The sequence below is a fragment of the Pithys albifrons genome, chromosome 11, assembly GCF_047495875.1.
Source record: "Pithys albifrons albifrons isolate INPA30051 chromosome 11, PitAlb_v1, whole genome shotgun sequence".
In the NCBI taxonomy this organism is placed as follows: Eukaryota; Metazoa; Chordata; class Aves; order Passeriformes; family Thamnophilidae; genus Pithys; species Pithys albifrons.
Genome location: NC_092468.1, coordinates 3901523 through 3921111, shown reverse-complemented (window position 1 = coordinate 3921111; position 19589 = coordinate 3901523). Strand labels below are relative to the sequence as shown.

Genomic DNA, 19589 nt, shown 5'->3' with positions numbered 1-19589 from the left:
CACACGGGCACAGCCACGTCCTGCCCCTCACACAGCCTCCCGCCCTTCCCTCGGCCCCTCCATGGCCCGCCCCTCACACGGCCCGCCCCGACCCGCCCCTCACTCGGCCCCTCCATGGCCCGCCCCTCACACGGCCCGCCCCGGCCCGCCCCTCCCGCCCCAGACCCGCCCGGTCCCGGCTCTCTCGTCTTTCCGCCGCTGGTTCCGGCGATGGCGGCGGGCGGCAGCGACCCGCGGGCGGCGGACGTGGAGGAGGATGCCTCGCAGCTCGTCTTCCCCAAAGGTGCAGGCGGGGTCGGGGCCGGGGCCGGGCCGGGCGCTGGTCCGAGGCTGGCGGCGGCCGCCTGTGAGGGGCCGAGCCTCGCCCAGCAGCGTAGTGGCCTGGAGCGCAGCTGTGACCCGAGTTTTACAGACCAGGATAATAAATGATTTATTTATCAAGAGAGGTTAAGGGAGCTGGGGTTATTTAGTCTGGAGAAGAGGAGGCTTAGAGGTGACCTCATCACTGTCTAGAACTACCTGAAGGGAAGTTACAGCCAGGTGGGGATTGGTGTCTTCTCTCAGGCAACCAACAGCAGGACAAGAGGGCACGGGCTTAAGCTCTGCGAGAGGAGGTTTAGGTTGGATATCAGGAAGAAATTCTTTCCAGAGAGGGTAATGAGGCATTGGGATGGCCTGCTCAGAGAGGCGGTGGATTCACCATCCCTGGAGGTTTTTAAGGTGAGACTGGACTTGGTACTGAGTGCCATGATCTGGTGATCACAGTGAGGTTGGATCAAGGGTTGGATTTCATGATCTCAGAGCTCTCTTCCAAACCAGTTCATTCTATGATTCTATGTTTAACAACCTCATGGTTGCTAGAATATGGCAGTTTTTATGTCGGTTACTATGTGTGTGTGCAAGATTTATAAAAATAAAATCCCATCGGGTTACAGTGAAAAGGTTGGTTTTGATGCAACTGTTACTTTTCCAGTGATGTTTCTCCATGCAGGAATTCTTCCCTGTGAGGGTGGGCAGGTCCTGGCACAGGTTGGGCAGAGAAGCTGTGGCTGCCCCATCCCTGGGAGTGTCCAAGGGCCAGGTTGGACAGGGCTTGGAGAAACCTGGGACAGTGGGAGGTGTTCCTGCCCATGGCAGGGGTTGGGACTGGATGATCTTTAAGATCCCATTCAACCCAAACTACTCTGGGATTCTATGAATACTGCTGCATTTAGGAAACCAGCTCTCTGGGGCCAGAGCTGGTGACTAGTCTGTGTATTTTTGCAGAAAATTATTTATTATTAATTCCACAGATGTATTTACACCTCAAAGCCACCATGGAAAAGAAAAAAAATAAAGAAGAAAAATGGGCACTGTGCTACATTTTTGAGTTATGAACAAAAACATAGCCCTGAAAGACTGGATTTTTTTGTATTTTTAACACTAAAATCTATAGCCTACTGATATTCAGCCTGAGCTAATTTACTGCTCAGTGCAAAATCAGGTTTGCCAGTCCCTTTCTGGCACTGCCCTGTATCTGCTTGTATAAAACAGTGCTGAGAGTCAGCCTGGGATGCAGCCTTTGCCTGTGCTGCTCTGAACAGCTCATACTGCTGATGTTGAAACCATCCTGTTATTGGAATGCATATAGTAGTTATGGTGATGATGAATGAAACCAAAGCTTGCTAAAAAGGGGGCAGAAATCTGCTAAGATTAGTTAAAAGGGTTTTTCTGATAATAAAATTACAGTAGGTCAATCAAACTTTTAAGTAAACGCAACCTTTTTTTAAAATATTCAACACCATCCATATTTACTTCAAAAAATCAGAGACTTCTGAGGGCCATAGGCATCACTTCTGAATATTTTTGAGTATTACAGTTCTAAATATTTTTTTTCCTAAAACATTTCATGCATTCCTTGAGTTCTGCCTAAAAAGGGTGAGGAAAACATACTGCAAAAATATGACAGGCCAGAAGGGCTGTAAGGGTAAAATAGGAGGAGGGCAAAAGATAAACACCACAGATTGTCACTCAAAGTGGTGTAATTTTTATCACCATTTTCAGTATGAATTCACACTGGTGAAAGAGCTCACACAACTACCATGAAACACCTTGTTCAGTTCTTTCTTGCCCAGAGCTGAATTTATGTACAAAGCTTCCATAATTCCCTTTTTCATCCACGCTTCATCTTTTTTCCTGCTGCTGCTCTCTCGTTCCACTGCAGAATTTGAAACTGCAGAAACTCTGCTGAACTCCGAGGTGCACATGCTGCTGGAGCATCGCAAGCAGCAGAACGAGAGCGCAGAGGACGAGCAGGAGCTCTCAGAGGTGTTCATGAAAACACTGAATTACACAGCGCGCTTCAGCCGCTTCAAAAACCGGGAAACCATCGCCAGTGTGCGCAGGTGAGCTTGGGGAATAACCAGGAAACCATCGCCAGTGTGAGCGGGGAGCTTGGGGAATAACCGGGAAACCATCGCCAGTGTGCGCAGGTGAGCTTGGGGAATAACCAGGAAACCATCGCCAGTGTGAGCGGGAAGCTTGGGGAATAACCGGGAAACCATCGCCAGTGTGCGCAGGTGAGCTTGGGGAATAACCAGGAAACCATCGCCAGTGTGCGCAGGTGAGCTTGGGGAATAACCAGGAAACCATCGCCAGTGTGCGCAGGTGAGCTTGGGGAATAACCGGGAAACATTGCCAGTGTGTGCAGGTGAGTGGGGAGCTTGGGGATTAACCAGGAAACCATCGCCAGCGTGAGCGGGGAGCTTGGGGAATAACCAGGAAACCATCGCCAGTGTGAGCAGGGAGCTTGGGGAATAACCAGGAAACCATCGCCAGTGTGCGCGGGGAGCTTGGGGAATAACCGGGAAACATTGCCAGTGTGTGCAGGTGAGTGGGGAGCTTGGGGAATAACCGGGAAACCATCGCCAGTGTGAGCGGGGAGCTTGGGGAATAACCGGGAAACATTGCCAGTGTGAGCGGGGAGCTTGGGGAATAACCAGGAAACCATCGCCAGTGTGATCGGGTGAGCTTGGGGAATAACCAGGAAACCATCGCCAGTGTGCGCAGGGAGCTTGGGGATTAACTGGGAAACCATCGCCAGTGTGCGCAGGTGAGCTTGGGGGATAACCAGGAAACCATCGCCAGTGTGAGCAGGGAGCTTGGGGAATAACCAGGAAACCATCACCAGTGTGAGCAGGGAGCTTGGGGAATAACCGGGAAACCATCGCCAGTGTGCGCAGGTGAGTGGGAGCTTGGGGAATAACACTACGGAATTTCATCTGATGCCTTATCAAAGTGCAGTTTAGTGGTGTTTCCTGATTTGCTCTTCAGTTCTTTCTGAAGATGCGAGGAATTTGATCATAATTCTTTGTAGCTACAGTAAAATCACAAGTGAGCAATTCAGATCTATATAAGATCTTGTGGGACTGAAACCAGCCCTCACAAACCCTGTGAGACTTAGCTATCGGCTAAGAAGCAGCAACAAGTCACAGCTGCTTGGAGGAGTTCGCTACTCCCTAGAGGTTTCTCATGGGAGCTCCTCAGGTTCTCACAGGACTCTGCAGGTGTGTGAAAACAGCCAGGATAAGATAATATAAACACTGGACTTGTGAGGTAAGGATTATAACCAATTAAAGTTTGTAGCCTGATGGTGTGAGGATTTTAACTTAGCCAATAGTGTGCAGCTTTAGCTCTATATAAACTGTGTGTAGTGTATAATAAATCGGCATTCAGTTGATCGTGTTGGTCTGTGTGTGATGTCCAGTTCCTCCACCATATATTTATTTCTTTAATTCTTATCATTAGGTGATACTTTGTCCAGGCTAAGCCTTGTGAGCTGCTGTGTTTTCAGTATTTCAGTGAGGACTGACTGCATTAAATGGGAGGATTTTCTAAACTATACAGTAATTCAGAAGTGAATTTAGCAGATGAGCCTTTTTTTCCTCTATCCAATTATGTAATGAGTTTTTTCTCGTGAAAAAAACTGACTTCAGTGCCAGAAGCAGTGTGAAAAAAGAGATCCATTTGGTGTAGTTTATGCCCTTTTATATTTTCATTTTGTAATTTCACCATGTCTTTCCTTACAGTTTGCTGCTCCAGAAAAAGCTCCATAAGTTTGAATTGGCATGTTTGGCCAACTTGTGTCCCGAGACAGCTGAGGAAGCCAAAGCTCTGATTCCTAGGTGAGCACTTACATATTGTACAAAGACTGCTTTATACTTCCCTGGGTTCCAAAGACAGCTGTGGGCAGGGACTCTCTCTTCAGTCTTGGTGTTTCTTCCCCTACCCATTGATCTGACAGTGAGGCACTATTTGTGCATGTCCCTGATGTGCTTCTGACAACTTTTACAGGATTAAGTATAAACAGCATCAGTTGGGGTTCTTAGCTGGCTGTGTTTGTGTTTGTTGGAGGTGTTTTCTGTTGGAGCAAATGAACTGTTTTGTGAATAAGGTATGGAGAAGCAGTAACTTCTTTGTGTGGTGACTGGTTACCTCATGGCCTGAGAGAGAGGAGGGAAGGAAACATTCATCTGAATTACAGTTTCTTCCTTATATAGAACAGAAGGGTTTGGGATGACCTAATTGCAGTCTCCCAGTACCTAAAGGCAGTTTACAAGAAAGATGGAGAGAGGCTTTTTACAGGAACATGTAGTGACAGGACAAGAGGGAATGGCTTCAAACTGAAAGAGAGTAGGTTTAGATTAGAGATTAGGAAAAAATTCTCCCCTGTGAGGGTGGACAGGCCCTGGCACAGGGTGCCCAGACAAGCTGTGGCTGCCCCATCCCTGGGAGTGTCCAAGGCCAGGTTGGACAGGGCTTGGAGCAACCTGGAATAGTGGAAGGTGTCCCTGTCCATGGCAGGGGGTGGAACAACATGAGCCTTAAGGTCCCTTCCATCCCAAACTGTTCTGTGATTCTATACTAAAGTTTCATAGCAAGAACAGACTGGCTTAGGAGCACATGGCTACATGGACTTCATCTAGAGGTCTGTTAAAACCTGCACCTGCCTTGCCTTTTTGATAACACATTTGGGAAGGATGGAGTTTTGTCATGAAAAGAGGACACTGCATAGGGCTTAGAGTACTTTTTGTACAGCAACGTCACAGATGGTTCCTGGTGGTTACACACAGGTGGGTTATGATGTGTTGAGACTGATGGGAGGGAATTATGGCTGAAATTAATCAGGGGGGAAGATTATTTCTGAAAGCTTTAATGTTTCCTTGTTATTTTTGTCTTGCAGCCTTGAGGGCCGGTTTGAAGATGAGGAATTACAGCAGATTCTTGATGACATTCAGACTAAACGCAGCTTCCAATATTAAGGTTAACCCTCAACCCCTTTATCTGAACATCAAAAAACAGGCACCTTTGACTGTTTCTCAGCCCTCTGGACCAGTTGAGCTCCTGGCTGAGTGAGGGAAGTTGTGGGCACAGGGCAGGGTGTTTCAGTCCTGTGTCATCACAGGGGCATTCAGACTGGAGATCAGTGTTATCTTTTTGGGTTGTTCCATGTGTACATTGGCAAGGACCCCCATATTGTGAGAGCCAGAGAAACTGAAAAGCCTTTTCCCAGTGGCTCAAATATTTGTTTTTTCCTCAAACCCTCTTCCCAATTTGTAAATTTTCAACATGTTCTGGTTTTTAGCAGAAATATAGATGTCATTTCATTTTTTGTGAAACTTCAGAAAGAGGAGAAACTTACTCTTGATTCTCAGAAGTTCAGTCATGGGCAGCATCAATTTCTGTGGTGTTTTTTTGTTTGTTTGGGGTCTTTTTATTGTTTGATTAGGACAGGGAATTTTTTCAGCTTCAATAATTTTCTATTGTCTAGTGTAAATTAAAATATATTTTAATTAAAGTTGTGTGTTTTATAAACATTAGGTACATATTATGATTTTGTTAATGAGGACCTTTTGATAAACAGATCCTGGAGATCCGAGGACTCCAAACATGTTATACCAAAAGCACAATTTAGGGCAGATCAGACAGAGGTGGTGTTAATTATGAACACAGTGAGAGAACATTTGGGCAGGTGATTACAGACACCCACCTATGTTCTGTTACAGAAGATAAAAAGTTAATCAATAATTTTGATGTCAACAAAGCCAGGCATCCACCCCAGGAGGGATGGACTCCTTAAGCAGTTTTCTAACTGCCCTAATTCTGAGAAGGAACTAAACCGTGAAGGAGTGGCCTGTGGGCGTGGCACAGCCCCTGTTATCGCAGCTCAGCAGCTGGGAGAGTCACAGATTGTGAGCTTTTAGTTGAAATGTTCTTTTGGATAGGGTAAACTTCTTAGCCAGCCCTCTCAAATCTTAAAATTTTACCACCACACTTGGAAGAAGGAAAATTTTGCAGGAAAGAATGAACATCTGGGACAGCGAGGAAGACAGGTGTGTAAAGCCAAGACACTGTGAGGATGAGCAATAGAATTCCACTGATCTTGCAAAAGGGAGAGGAGTGTAATATTATTTGAGGTTTTGCTGGCTTTGCTGAAAGGCCACACTGGTATGTGCATCTGGAGCACCTTGGGTCAAACAGCCTCAATCTGTAGTCTCTTCTGCAAGCCAATAAACCAGGCAAGCCTCTCTGACAAGTCACAGGAACCTGAACTAGGTCAGAACAGTTATAGCTGGAGAACAAAGAGGAAACCAAGGTGGTGAATTGTTTTTATAAAGCTCATTGTCCCCTTTTATATAGGATATGCTTTCCAGGAGCTGCTCCCATAGAACCTGGTTTTGCCCTGTTTCTGTTCAAGCATCTTTAAGAAATTTTCATCTTGTAAACACAGGGTGTTGTGACTTAATGACTGTTCATTCAGGGAAAAAAAATCCATTCTGCACCTTTTTTACCTACACTCCTGGGTAAAAAGGTGTAATAATTGTAACTGGGAGGCATTAGTGCCTGTTGATGCCTTTGTGGGCAGACAGGAGATGGCCGAGGACCGTGACAGACACAGGGATCTGCAAACAGATCCCAGGAGAGTTGCACCGGCCTCCACAAAGAGAGAATTATGTGGCTTAAGATTAGTTGGTTTTGGCTGTTGTGTTTTGAAACCCAGTAATGGGGACAGAGGAGAAGGGAACGACAGAATCAATAAGGTTGGGAAAGACCTCAGAGATCACGGAGTCCAACCTGACAGAACTAGACCAGGGCATTCAGTGCCACATCCAGTCTTTCCTTAAAGGTGACTCCACCACCTCCCTGGGCAGCCCATTCCAAAGGACTTTGTGGGAGTGTCGGGGTGTTCCGTGAGCAGGAGGGAACCAACACAGAGCAGCGCAGAACACCGAGCTGCGCGTGGCTGATGCGATTCAGAAACAGTGACGTGTCCAGCCGCCGGCACTGCCCGATCCGGTGACCCTGGAACTGGCACTGCCTGATCCAGTGACCCTGAACATCCCGGTGACCCGGAGTCGGCACTGCTAGTTATGGTGACCCTGAACGTTCTGGTGACCTGGAGCCGGCCCTGCCCGTTCTGGTGACCCGGAGTCGGCACTGCTCGTTATGGTGACCCTGAACATTCTGGTGACCCAGAGCCGGCACTGCCCGTTATGGTGACCCTGAACGTCCCGGTGACCCAGAGCCGGCACTGGCCGCTCCAGTGACCTGGACCCTTGTCCCACGTAACACGCGTGGTGCTCCCGGCGCCGCGGCGGCTCCTCCGCGCATGCGCACACCCTGGACGTTCCGGTGAACCGAAGCCGGCCCTGCCCTTTCCAGTGACCCTGGAACCGGCACTGCCCGTTCCGGTAACCATGGACGTTCCGTTGACTCGGAGCCGGCCCTGCCCGTTCTGGTGACCACGGACGTTCCGGTGACTATGGAGCCAGCACTGCCCGCCCCGGTGCCCATGGACGTTCTGGTGACCCTGGAACCGGCACTGCCCGTTCCGGTAACCATGGACGTTCCGTTGACTCGGAGCCGGCCCTGCCCGTTCTGGTGACCACGGACATTCCAGTGACCATGGAGCCAGCACTGCCCGCCCCGGTGCCCATGGACGTTCCGGTGACCCTGGGGCCGGCCCTGCCCGCTCCGGTGACCCTGGCCGTGCCGGTGCCCCGGAGCTGTCCCGGCAGTGCCGTGCGGGGCCGTGCCCGTCCTTGTCCCGCACAACCCACGTGGCGCTCCCGGCCCCCCCGCGCATGCGCACACCCCGCGCCGTGCCTCGGGCGGGTCACGAAAGCGGCGCGTGGCGCGCCCGCCGCCCTGCGCATGCGCAGCCCCCCCCCCGGCAGCTCTTGATCCGCGGCGGCACCGCCCCTTCCGTGCGCCGTGACGCACGCGCGTGCGCGCTGACGCGGTGCGTGCGCCGCGCGGGCGCTGTCGGCGGGGCGGCCGAGGGAAGATGGCGGGCGGGCGCGGGGCCTGAGGCGGCGGCGGCGCTGCCGGGAGGGGGGCGAGGCGAGCGCAGACGCGGCGGGGCGGGCGCGGAGTCCCGGTGCGACAGGCCGGCTGGCTGGTGAGTGCGGCTCGGGGCCGGGCGGGGCGGGGGAGCGGCACAGCAGCCGCGGCCGCCTCCGCCATTTTTAGGTCGCGGCCTGGGGCCGGGGCAGGGCGGAGGCCGCGGGCAGGAGCGGCGGGGCCCGGGCCGGGGCGGCCCGAGGAGCGGCGGGAGCCGAGCGCAGGCCCGCGGTGGGCCGTGCTCGAGGCCGGGGCAGGGAGCGCTCAGCAGGGCCTGCCCGGCCTCCTGCTCAGCTGTGCCGGGGCGGCCTCGCCCGAGTCTCTCAGTCCTGCCATTTGCTACTTTTTCCCTTTTTTGTGTGTTATTCTTTCTTCTGCCTTGGGTGTGAGCGGAGATGGGGTTGTGGCTCCTTGGCGATAGGGCTGGGGCAGCCCTGGCCATTACGGGCCCTGTTAGATACATCCCGCCGCATTTCCTGTCTGTGGAGTCCTCCACACGAGTAACTCTCTGTATATTGAGGAGGGAGCAGAGACAGCCACAGCCTGGCGACTGTTTGAGCGTCTCAGACGCCAAGTGAAATAATCGCATTTCCCAATAAAGGGTGGTCTTAGTGCCGTGGGGCCAATAAACATTGGTAGAAGGATGGGAAGGCAACATATTCGTATTATATCTTTGGGGTTTTGAGAGGTTCTGAAAGTGCTGTGGCTCACATTTTCTACTCTATAACGCTGTACAATGTCACTGCTGTTGGAATATGTTCCTTGCAGTATAATAAGACAGCCGTGAGCACCAGGCACTTGCTCCTGTGGCAGCAGGGAGGGGTTTAATGACCATGTGGTGCCACATTCCACTGACTGAGACTCACCAACCCCTGGTCATGGCATGGCAGAAACCTGGAGGATGTGTTAAACTTGGAGAAATACTTGAGTGTTTCTCTCTTGGAGAGAACTCACTCAACTTCCTGCCTCCTTAGAGATGGGTGTTGTTGCTCTCTTGCTTCTCTGCCGTGAGTGGAGAGCTGTGTGGTCTCAAGTGCAGCATCTTGAGGTATTTGCTGAAGCACATTTGTTTTTCTGACAGAACTGTCATAGGTAAGTCATTCTGTGCTCTACAATCTTGTGCCTCATCATGTCTTTACTTGCAGTTTCTGGGTGCTGTTTGGAAATCTGTTTTTCTTTGTAGACCTCAGTCCCACCTCCTCCTCCTTGCAGATGTTTATTCTTTTATGCTTTCCTTAACTCAAACTCTTCTATCCTTCCCTTAAGAGAGGTGACACTACATGTTTATTTCATAGTTTACAGCATGCAAAGTGTTGTGCCAAAAGCTTTGGGGTTCCCTCCTCCTAAATCCCTTATCAAGTAAACTGACTTTTACTCCTCAGCAGTTTGCTGCAATATTTTACCATCGTGTAAGAATATATAATTATCACACATATTTGAAAATTCTGGTTCTTCCCATCTTGGGGAAAGATCTGAAAATGTAGATACTGAAAACAAATGAAAATACTGAAAGATGGGGGAAAAACCCTTTGAGCTGCAGAGACTGTTAAATGTTAGTGACTAATTACTCCTGGACCTGCTAAAATCTTGCAACTCAATGTCAGTCAGTGGCCTGAAGTGTTTGTCCTCTTGACATTGGACATTGGAATTGAAAATTTCTCATCAGTTTTCATATTTCCTTCAATCAGCACAGGAAGTAAAACTCAGCAATCCCAAACTGTGCCTGAGATGGAGGTACTGGGAGTGATTTAATTTGCTGCACTTGTTCCCATCCCTGGCAGATTTCTGGGTCCTCTGACTCACCTGAAAAAAAGTCATGGAGAAGACATTGGGATGAGTTGCAGGATGAAAGAAACACAGTTTAACTTTGTACTGAGGTGACTCCATGAGGAATATTTCACTTTGTCCACCTTCAATGGGGCTGACATCCAGGGAGTTTCAGTAGTTGTTTCACTGATGCTGGAAATGAAAATCATTTTATCCTTGCTCAGATATAGGTTATAATTTAGAAAAGTACCACTCTCTGTGCAGGAAATTATAAAACAAGCTGTGAAATCTGCAGAAATTGTTCTTTATTTGGCTGGTGTTGTATGATCTTGTTAGTGAAAGCCTCACACAAAGCACAAACACAGATCTGCTTGTTTGGTTGGTGCAGTTAATGAAGAGATGCCTTTGATGAGGAGCCTCAGTGAAAATGAACATTGTTAGAGCTTGGTGGTGTGGAGGGATTTCAGAAGGTCTTTAAAAGATTAAAACCTAAAGAGAACTTTGGGGTTTGTTTCTTACAGGGAATCTCTGATAGTAAGAGTGGAGAAGCAGAGTTTTTGATAGCTAACAATATTTAATTTGTATTTTTTTAATTAATTTTACTTCACTTTGGAGCATCCCTACTTTCCAGATGGTGCTGAACTTCTCAGCAGTCTGTTCTTGCTCACTAGTATTTAAGAAAAGCTGCTCAGCATTCCTTGGAATGTCACTTCTGGTCTAACCAGCTCTCCACACTCAGTCTGGGTGTTCCAGGGGTTCTGTTGTGAAACCTGAAATGGGACACGGAGTGTGGCTGTGCCAGGAGGGCGAGTGAGCTGTTCCTGTGCTCTTGGACACTCCTTTTGCTGCCAGGGCAGTGCAGGCACCGGGATCTGACACCTCTTGGGTGCAGGTCCTGCCCAGTTGCTTGCAGTGGTCACAGTTTGTCAGGGTCTCTGGTTATGGAGGGATCCCAGAGACCAAAGTGTTTCATGCTTTGACTCTGAGCTCACTGATGTTCTGTTTTGCCTCTGCACCAGATTATAAAATCCTGTGATTCTCCCAGGCACTCAGCAATAGGACAAGGGGGCACGATGGGCTCAAGCTCTGCCAGGGGAAATTGAAGTTGGAGATGAGAAAGAAATTCTTTGCAGAGAGAGTGCTCAGGCATTGGAATGGGCTGCCCAGAGAGGGGATGGATTCCCCATCCCTGGAGGTTTTTCAACTGAGCTTGGCCGTGGCACTGAGTGCCATGATCTGGTAAAGGGACTGGAGTTGGACCAAGGGTTGGACTTGATGATCTCGGAGGGCTTTTCCAACCCAACCCATTCTATGATTGTATGGATGTGGCACTGAGTGAGAATCCAGCACATCTTGATCCAACCCCACTGTGATCACCAACCCAGGGCACAGAGTGGGGTTGGATCAAGGGTTGGACTTGATGATCTCCGAGGTCTTTTCCAACCCAATCCATTCTATGATATAGTTGGATTCTGTTAAAGATCCAAAGATGTGAATCCAAAGTGAAACTGGGCATTATGAAAGTGCAGGACTTGATGATCTCGGAGGGCTTTTCCAACCCAAGTGATTCTGTAGAGCAAGAATGGCCTTTATAAACAGCTCCCAGTTTACCTGGTAAGCTGGATACCTGTTTTGTGGGGTTTTTTTTACTTAAGGGGAAAAAATAAGTTGAATTCTATTCATTAAGACACCTTGGTGAACAAGAAGAATAAGTGCCAACTTCCATCATGTTGGTTAATATTTAATAGTGAAAATTCATGTAAATATATTGTAAGGATTGAAAAATGTACCAAGTCTAACAATAATCACAGAATGGATTGGGATGGAAAAGACCTCTGAGATCATCAAGTCCAACCCTTGGTCCAACTCCAGTCCCTTTACCAGATCATGGCACTCAGTGCCACGGCCAAGCTCAGTTGAACCTCCAGGGATGGGGAATCCACCCCCTCTCTGGGCAGCCCATTCCAATCCCTGAGCACTCTCTCTGCAAAGAATTGTTTTCTGCTCTCCAACTTCAATTTCCCCTGGCAGAGCTTGAGCCCATCGTGCCCCCTTGTCCTATTGCTGAGTGCCTGGGAGAAGAGACCAACCCCCACCTGGCCAGAACTTCCCTTCAGGAATTGTACTGAGTAAGTTGCATTGAATTCTTACCAGGAGTTGGGTATTCTCTTCTAAGCAGTTTCAGTAATTGTGGCTTTTGTCACAGTTTCTCTCAGCTGTAGAATTAAATATTTATTCTAGTTGAACTTCCCTGTTGACTGACCCTGACAGTGCTTGTGCTGCCCACGAGTGTTGTTTCAAGCACTTCCCTCTAAGTGTTCTTACTTACTATATATATAGAATGTAAGAAGTATCAGCAGTTTTCCACGTTCTTCAGACACAACTGGAAGCATCTCTTCCTCTCTGGGCACTTACATACTGCAGCAAGTAACCCTGGTGTGTTTTTTTCTATCATAAGAAGAGTTAGAAGTTTATCTTCAATTTCACTTTTCTCTCAATCAATCACAGAATCCCAGACTATTCTGAGTTGGGAGGGACCCACAAGGATCATCAAGTCCAGCTCTTCAGTCATTGGCCCACACAGGGGATTGAACCCATGACCTTGGCATTATTACAGCCAAGTTTTAACCAACTGAGCTCATCTCAGGGTCCAGTAGGATTTTTTTGCCATACACTGGGAAATCTGAACACTTCCAAATTTCTGTTTACTTTCAGTTAATTGATTTTGATATGAAGAACAATAATATGCCAGTCATGAGCTCATTAGTGCTGATTAATTATTCTTCAATATAATCAAGTGTGTTGGTTCAAAAAAATAAATTCTGTTGACTTTTGAAGCTTTGATAATGTTATTAGTGTAGTTGTGAATTTTATTTAATCCAGAATTTGTAGTGCTTTTAAATTGATAAAATCAGAATATTCTGCTGATCTTCTCCTGGTGCCAGAGTTGCTGCAGTTGTGCTGCAGCTGTACCCGGGCACCCTTTCTGTGTGTAGAACCAGGGGGTTTGGGTTTAGTCTGGGTCACTTTTCCATTTTGGCCTGTCTGTTGGAAATGGTGATTGTGGAACCATGAGCTGGGAGAGGAGCTGATGGCACATCCCTGTCTGTGCCAGTGCTGGCTTGGGCTGCCCTGGGGTCACCACTGACTGTGCTGAGGGGCAGCAGGGGCAGTTCCAAGGTGATGTAGCAGCTGGGGATGAAAATACATCCCTAAAATCATGATCCTGTCTATAGTACCAGGCTTTAAATCAAGGCAGTTGGTCATGAAGGTTGGAATTTAGGCAGCTCTAAGTCACTGTCCTGTGACTTCACCCAAAAGTTGAACAGTGTGGCAGGACAGGCACAGGCTGAAAGCAATTTTGCCTCTTAGAACTATAGATTTGTTGGCACTGATCAGTTCTGTGTATTCATGTTTTATACACTTCAGCATGAGCACACAGGTACTCAAATTAATCCATGTTTCTTGGATAGATATGAGGGTTCCTTTAAATCATCTCAAATCCAACAGAAACATATACAAAATAGTATGTTAATGTGTCATTTTGTAAAGGGAGGCCAGAAACTGGATGACAAGGAGTCTTGAGTAGTATTAATGGGTTTGGTGTAGTTTTTGAGTTGATGGTGGAGTTCTGGCAGATGGTGATTGGTATTTTCATGTGTATTTAGGAGTGTTCATTGCAGCTTTGGGTGGTGGGAGGTGCCTGTGAGCTGGTTAAGCAGCCACAGCCCCAGGGGATGGAGGTGCAGGGTTTGCAACTCTGCCCTGTCCTCTGCTGCCATCCAGTGTGGCAACTTCCCCTGCTTCTGATACCTTGGGTTTCCTTCTGTGTCAGCAGAGTCATTCCTAGAACTTGGTAGTCACTTGTGTGGTTTTTGACCAATGTGAGCAAAAAGGGTCTCAACACAGAGGAGTTTCTGAGGTGCATGTCCAGTGTAGTCACCAAATATTCATGTTGGCTTGAAGGAGGGGTCACATAGGGCAGGCAGACACAGCTGGGGTCAAGCCAGGGTTACTTTCTCTTTGTCTCAGCAGTTTCAGACTGGGTTTGGGTCATCTCAGCAATTCTCCAGGCTCTTCCCACAGTGCTGAAAGTTCCCTCAGTAGCTGTTGCTGCACTTGAAGTGTGTAACCACAACGAGCAGTCGTGATTTCTACTCTTGTCCTCCTTCCCCCATCCCAGTAAAAATTGCCCCTTAGCCTTGAAAATGCCTTTCTTCCTGTTGGTGTTTATAAGCAAACTGTTACATCTCTTTGCAGAAACTAGTGAAGTGTTGTCATTATTATATCACAAGAAAAATGTAGATTTGTAGCTCAGAACTGGAAGCAGGAGGAGTGCAGACTGAGTGAGTATTAATAGAGTGTGTTCATTCTGCAATATTTGCACTGTTTCTCAATTACTGGAGTTAAATTCATAGTCAGGTATATTTTCCAATCTTTTTCTATGGATGGATGCAAATATTTAAGTCTTCTCAGCAAATCTAAGCCTAATAGGTAAAGCAGCTATTTCTAGTAATACCTTTTGTAGACTGACTAATACAAGCCACAGCTGCAAAGCTTTCTGTGCAGTTGGGTGAAAATACTGACCTACAGCTGGTGATGGAAGTGCTGTTGTTGCCAGAAAAACTTGCTGATATCCTTCAGGCAGGCAATATGAAGTAGGAAAGAAATGCCCAGGGATTTCAGCCTTTTGGAGAACTCTGGCTGTCCACACTGAAGCTCTCCCGTGAGGTGCCTTTCTAGTGAGTTGTTCTCATGAGAAGTTTGACTCTTCTGTAGTTGGGGGAGCTCTGACCCTGGACCCTTGTTCCTTGAAGGGCTTTGTGCAAGTCTGATGTGTGTGAGCTTGGGTTTCCCTGACTGGGCAGTGTATTGATACAGAAGTTGATCATGTGCTTCTGTTGAACACTACTAATTGCCAAAGGAGGGGCAGTGTACAAATGAACTTAAATGTGGTCTTTGAGTACTGTAGATCTCTGTATAGAATCACAGAATGGATTGGGATGGAAAAGACCTCTGAGATCATCAAGTCCAGCTCCAGTCCCTTTACCAGATCATGGCACTCAGTGCCACGGCCAAGCTCAGGTTAAAAACCTCCAGGGATGGGGAATCCACCCCCTCTCTGGGCAGCCCATTCCAATCCCTGAGCACTCTCTCTGCAAAGAATTTCTTTCTGCTCTCCAACTTCAGTTTCCCCTGGCAGAGCTTGAGCCCATCGTGCCCCCTTGTCCTATTGCTGAGTGCCTGGGAGAAGAGACCAACCCCCACCTGGCCAGAACTTCCCTTCAGGCAGTTCCAGACAGTGCTGAGGTCACCTCTGAGCCTCCTCTTCTCCAGGCTAAACACCCCCAGCTCCCTCAGCCTCTCCACACAGCACTTGTGCTCCAGTCCCTTCATAACCTTATGTAAGCATTTCCATGGCTCATAATCCACAAGCAAAGACCAGAAAACACTTCCCTGGAAAAGCTGGCTCTGTGATTCCAGTTAAAAAAAAGTGTATTTCTAATTCATTTCACTTGTATGTGATACTTATACATCATGCATCAGCTTGGAAGGTGTTTTGGTATTGATTGTTTCTTTATATAGAAAAAATCTCTAATTTGTCTTGTTTGAAAATAGGTTTGTTTCTAACAAAACTTTTTGAACTCAAGTGGTATTACATGGACTTTCAGACACTGGAGACTTGAAACCACAATAACCAACACAGTTTATTTTTTCCTTGTGTTTGTTCCTTATTGGAGTAAACAGTTTCCAGCCTGACTGACAGCAAGTGAGTTGTGCATTGATCTTCCACACCAAACTGTGGCAAAAGGATGATTTACTTCTGTGCTCGACTGAAATCTTAACTGAAGCAGATAGTGAGGAACTGAACTACACATCCACATAAACAACTAGAGTCAGGACTTTATTTGAGCAAAATAGTTCAGAATTGCTGATTTCTTTCACCATTTCTGTAATTTAGGGGCTGTTTGTTTGATGGGGTTTGTTGTTGTTTTTAAACTCCTCGGATTCAACTGTAAGTGCAAAACTGGTGGCATTGGTTATGTGAGTGTGCCTTGAGTTTTGTAGCAGGGTCCATAAGTCCTGTTTAGCAGCATTGTGTGATGCAATGAGGTTTGGTTTGTTCTCTGCAGTTCCACTCCTCTTGCTCAAGGGTGTCTCTTTATTAGCTAAGTCCAGGCAGAGCAACTGTGGGTGGTAATTTGCATATTTTCCTATTAACATACTTGTTAATGTAACTGCTCAAAACCCTTGAGTTTTGTGTTGGGGTGAAGAACAAATGAATTTCTGTCAGTTAAATGTTCCTGTGTGCATCTGCTACACATTTTTATCAAAAGAGATTAAAAAACCCTTGGACAAAGTTTCCCTGGATATTGCTAAGAAAATATTGCAGGGTAATGTGTGATAGGGCATTTATTCTGCAGTGTGGCTGTAAAGGTGTTTATATCCTCTTTAGTTACATTGAATACATGGACGGTGTAAATCCCCTTGGCAGGCCCAGGGGACGGGGCTGTGGTGCACAAAGGCCCCACTCCTGGGTGTGAGTGGGGTGTAGATGTCAGTGGGGAGTGCATTGTGCCATTAAGATATGCAGTGAAATAAAAACTTCTTTTGTCTTTAAGTGTTCTATTGAAATATAAAGCCTTGGAGACAGAGAGAAAGAAAAATAATCTTTGCAATGTGATCAGTAACTCCTGAAAAACGGCTTTTAGTTGTGGGTTTGGGTTTTTTTTTTTACCTTCTTAAATTTCTCACCATATAAAGGCACATTTTTTCACATGATCACACATGATATCACTGTTACCCTCCCCCTGGTGACCCTTCCAGACTTCAGTTTCTTAGTTATGGAAACTTAAGACAGTCTTGTGCCTTTGTTTGGCCCAGAAACTGGTGTGGCAAAGAGCTTTGCTTTGTCAGGAGCCTGAGCTGAGGAACACCAGAGGGAGGTGGGGTGGGCTGGGCAGGGAACAAGCCTTCTCTGGGTTGTGGGCTACAGATGTTCTTAATTCTTCTGAGGTTTGCAACTTCTTCTCTGTGTAAAAGCAACTGTTGCAAGAGTTCTGGATATGTTTGTTAGGCATTCAGTAGATAAAGGTTATGGAAAGTGCATCTTTGTAAGAAGTTACAACTCTTAATTCCCAGGTTTTCCTAAAAAGGCTTTGGTATCTTGTCAGCATTGAATTTGCAACTCTTGGGGTCTCAGGTACTCAACTGACTTTATTATATTAAAATATATATTTATATGTATTTCTGTTCCATGGTGTGAAGAGAATCAAACTATTGATAGATTGTGTGGACATTGTTCTCTTTATCATCAGAATTTCAATGGGCTGTTCCTGAAACAAAGACACTTTGTGGTATTTCCCTACCTAAGTTTTGCCCCTACAAGTCCTCTTCTCTTCCACTAATCATAAGTTCTCTGAAGATTGTTTCTTGGAGGATTTCTTGTCTCTCCCTTCCTCTGTCTGTCCGTTGGCATCTCACTGTGTACCCAACAGCAGCACTTGAGTCCAGAGGGACTTGGAATGCAGTGAGGAATATGGATCTGCAGAAACACCTTGGGATCAGCAAGATGTGCAGAGAATATTTAGAATATGCAAGGATAAGAAGCTCTTTTTTTAAACTACTTCTCCTATGTTCTTTTTAGTATTTGTCATGGCACATTATGTGTCATATGTGACCCCCAAAGTTTTGTTTCCTGTCAGAGCAGCAGCTCCAGTGATCACTTCAGATGAAAACCAAGCTGGATGTATTTGACTGGTTAAGATTAATTGCTGTTATCAAGTGAGTCACAGTAGTGAAAGACAGCCTGGGTTATCATCTAAATGCTGGTCTTGACAGGAGTTGAGATAAATGGATATATGGGTAGTTTAGAGGGAGGAAGAGTGTTTTGTTTAAAAAGAATTGTTAAAATATTGTGAGTAAACGTTTAAGTTAAAGCCAAGTTACCAAATCAGTCATAGTGAAATCATGGCAGCAAACCAAATGCTGTTTCCTAACTGAGGCTGAGGTGCAGTCTCTGCCACTCATCCTCTTCCTGCTTTTGGTTGCTCCCATGTTTGTTTTGAAGTGCAGCTCAAGAAACTCGCTGTACAAGTTGCTGTTGTGAAGTGCAGAAAGGGGATCGTTCCAGGCTGCTGTTCTCATGAAAGAGTTTTCCCTGTAGCCAAAGTGGTAACGCAGGAGCTGAGTCCTGTGAACTGTTTTGACTTTATGTTGTATGCAAGCACCTGATCTCCTGTAAAATGTCTGCTTTGGAATGAATCAAGGGTTTGGTTTGAGCATAAAATGAGGAACGTTTGGGATTTGATTGTTATGTATTTAAGTGTTAGAAATACAAAATTTGAAGGAAGTGTTAAATGTTCATGTAACTTATTGCAGCTAAGCAGACTCCACTGTGTAAGGTCTGTAACCTGAGGTTTTCAGACTGGCTCTCTGAAGGGATTTCCCTGACAGCCCATTATCCCTTGGGATTTGAGATACCCATTTCTCTGTGTGCTTGCTCTGCTGTTTCAGTTCTTGAGCACTGTGTTTGTGTGTGAAACTTCAAAGCTGTGGGGCTTTTGTCAGTGAGATATCAGCACTCCTTCCTGCAGAGAATAAACCTTTTGAACCCAAAACTGCACCAACATAATCACATTTCATCGTGTTGCATGTTCTGTCCTTTCAGATTCTGTGTAGTGTGTCTGTGTATGGGAGGAGAGGAGCAACGAGGCTGGGGAAGGGACTGGAGCACAAGTGCTGTGGGGAGAGGCTGAGGGAGCTGGGGGTGTTCAGCCTGGAGAAGAGGAGGCTCAGAGGTGACCTCAGCACTGTCTGGAACTCCCTGAAGGGAAGTTCTGGCCAGGTGGGGGTTGGTCTCTTCTCCCAGGCACTCAGCAATAGGACAAGGGGGCACGATGGGCTCAAGCTCTGCCAGGGGAAATTGAAGTTGGAGAGCAGAAAAAACTTCTTTGCAGAGAGAGTGCTCAGGCATTGGAATGGGCTGCCCAGAGAGGGGGTGGATTCCCCATCCCTGGAGGTTTTTCAAACTGAGCTTGGCCGTGGCACTGAGTGCCATGATCTGGTAAAGGGACTGGAGTTGGACCAAGGGTTGGACTTGATGATCTTGGAGGGCTTTTCCAACCCAACCCATTCTATGATTCAATGGATGTGGCACTGAGTGAGAATCCAGCACATCTTGTGCCCTGGGCTGGTGATCAGAGTGGGGTTGGATCAAAGGTTGGACTTGATGATCTCAGAGGTCTTTTCCAACCCAATCCATTCTATGATATAGTTGGATTCTGTTAAAGATCCAAGGGTTTGAACTCCATAGTGAAACTGGGCATTATGAAAGTGCAGAACTGAAGTGAACAGCAGGGGAAATGCTTTTGCATTTTTAGGTTTGTGACTGTGCCAGTGTAGAGTAGATTTTGGACTGTGCATGAAACAAAAGTCTT

At 47.0% G+C, this 19589-nt stretch overlaps 2 protein-coding genes across 2 annotated transcripts in view; both read left to right on the top strand.

Moving 5' to 3' along the window:
* The first annotated feature begins 152 nt into the window (after positions 1-152).
* POLR2D (RNA polymerase II subunit D) lies at positions 153-5855 on the top strand. Its single transcript, XM_071566294.1, has 4 exons — positions 153-283; positions 2204-2384; positions 4068-4163; positions 5222-5855. Exons 1-4 carry the CDS (start codon positions 211-213, stop codon positions 5298-5300), a joined length of 429 nt encoding a protein of 142 aa, XP_071422395.1. The 5' UTR covers positions 153-210; the 3' UTR covers positions 5301-5855.
* A 2429-nt stretch (positions 5856-8284) lies between these two features.
* Positions 8285-19589, top strand: part of WDR33 (WD repeat domain 33) — a 70465-nt gene continuing 59160 nt past the window's right edge. Inside the window, exon 1 of the mRNA XM_071565982.1 lies at positions 8285-8440. The gene's annotated coding sequence lies outside the window, so the exon portion shown is untranslated. The remainder of the gene's footprint in view (positions 8441-19589) is intronic.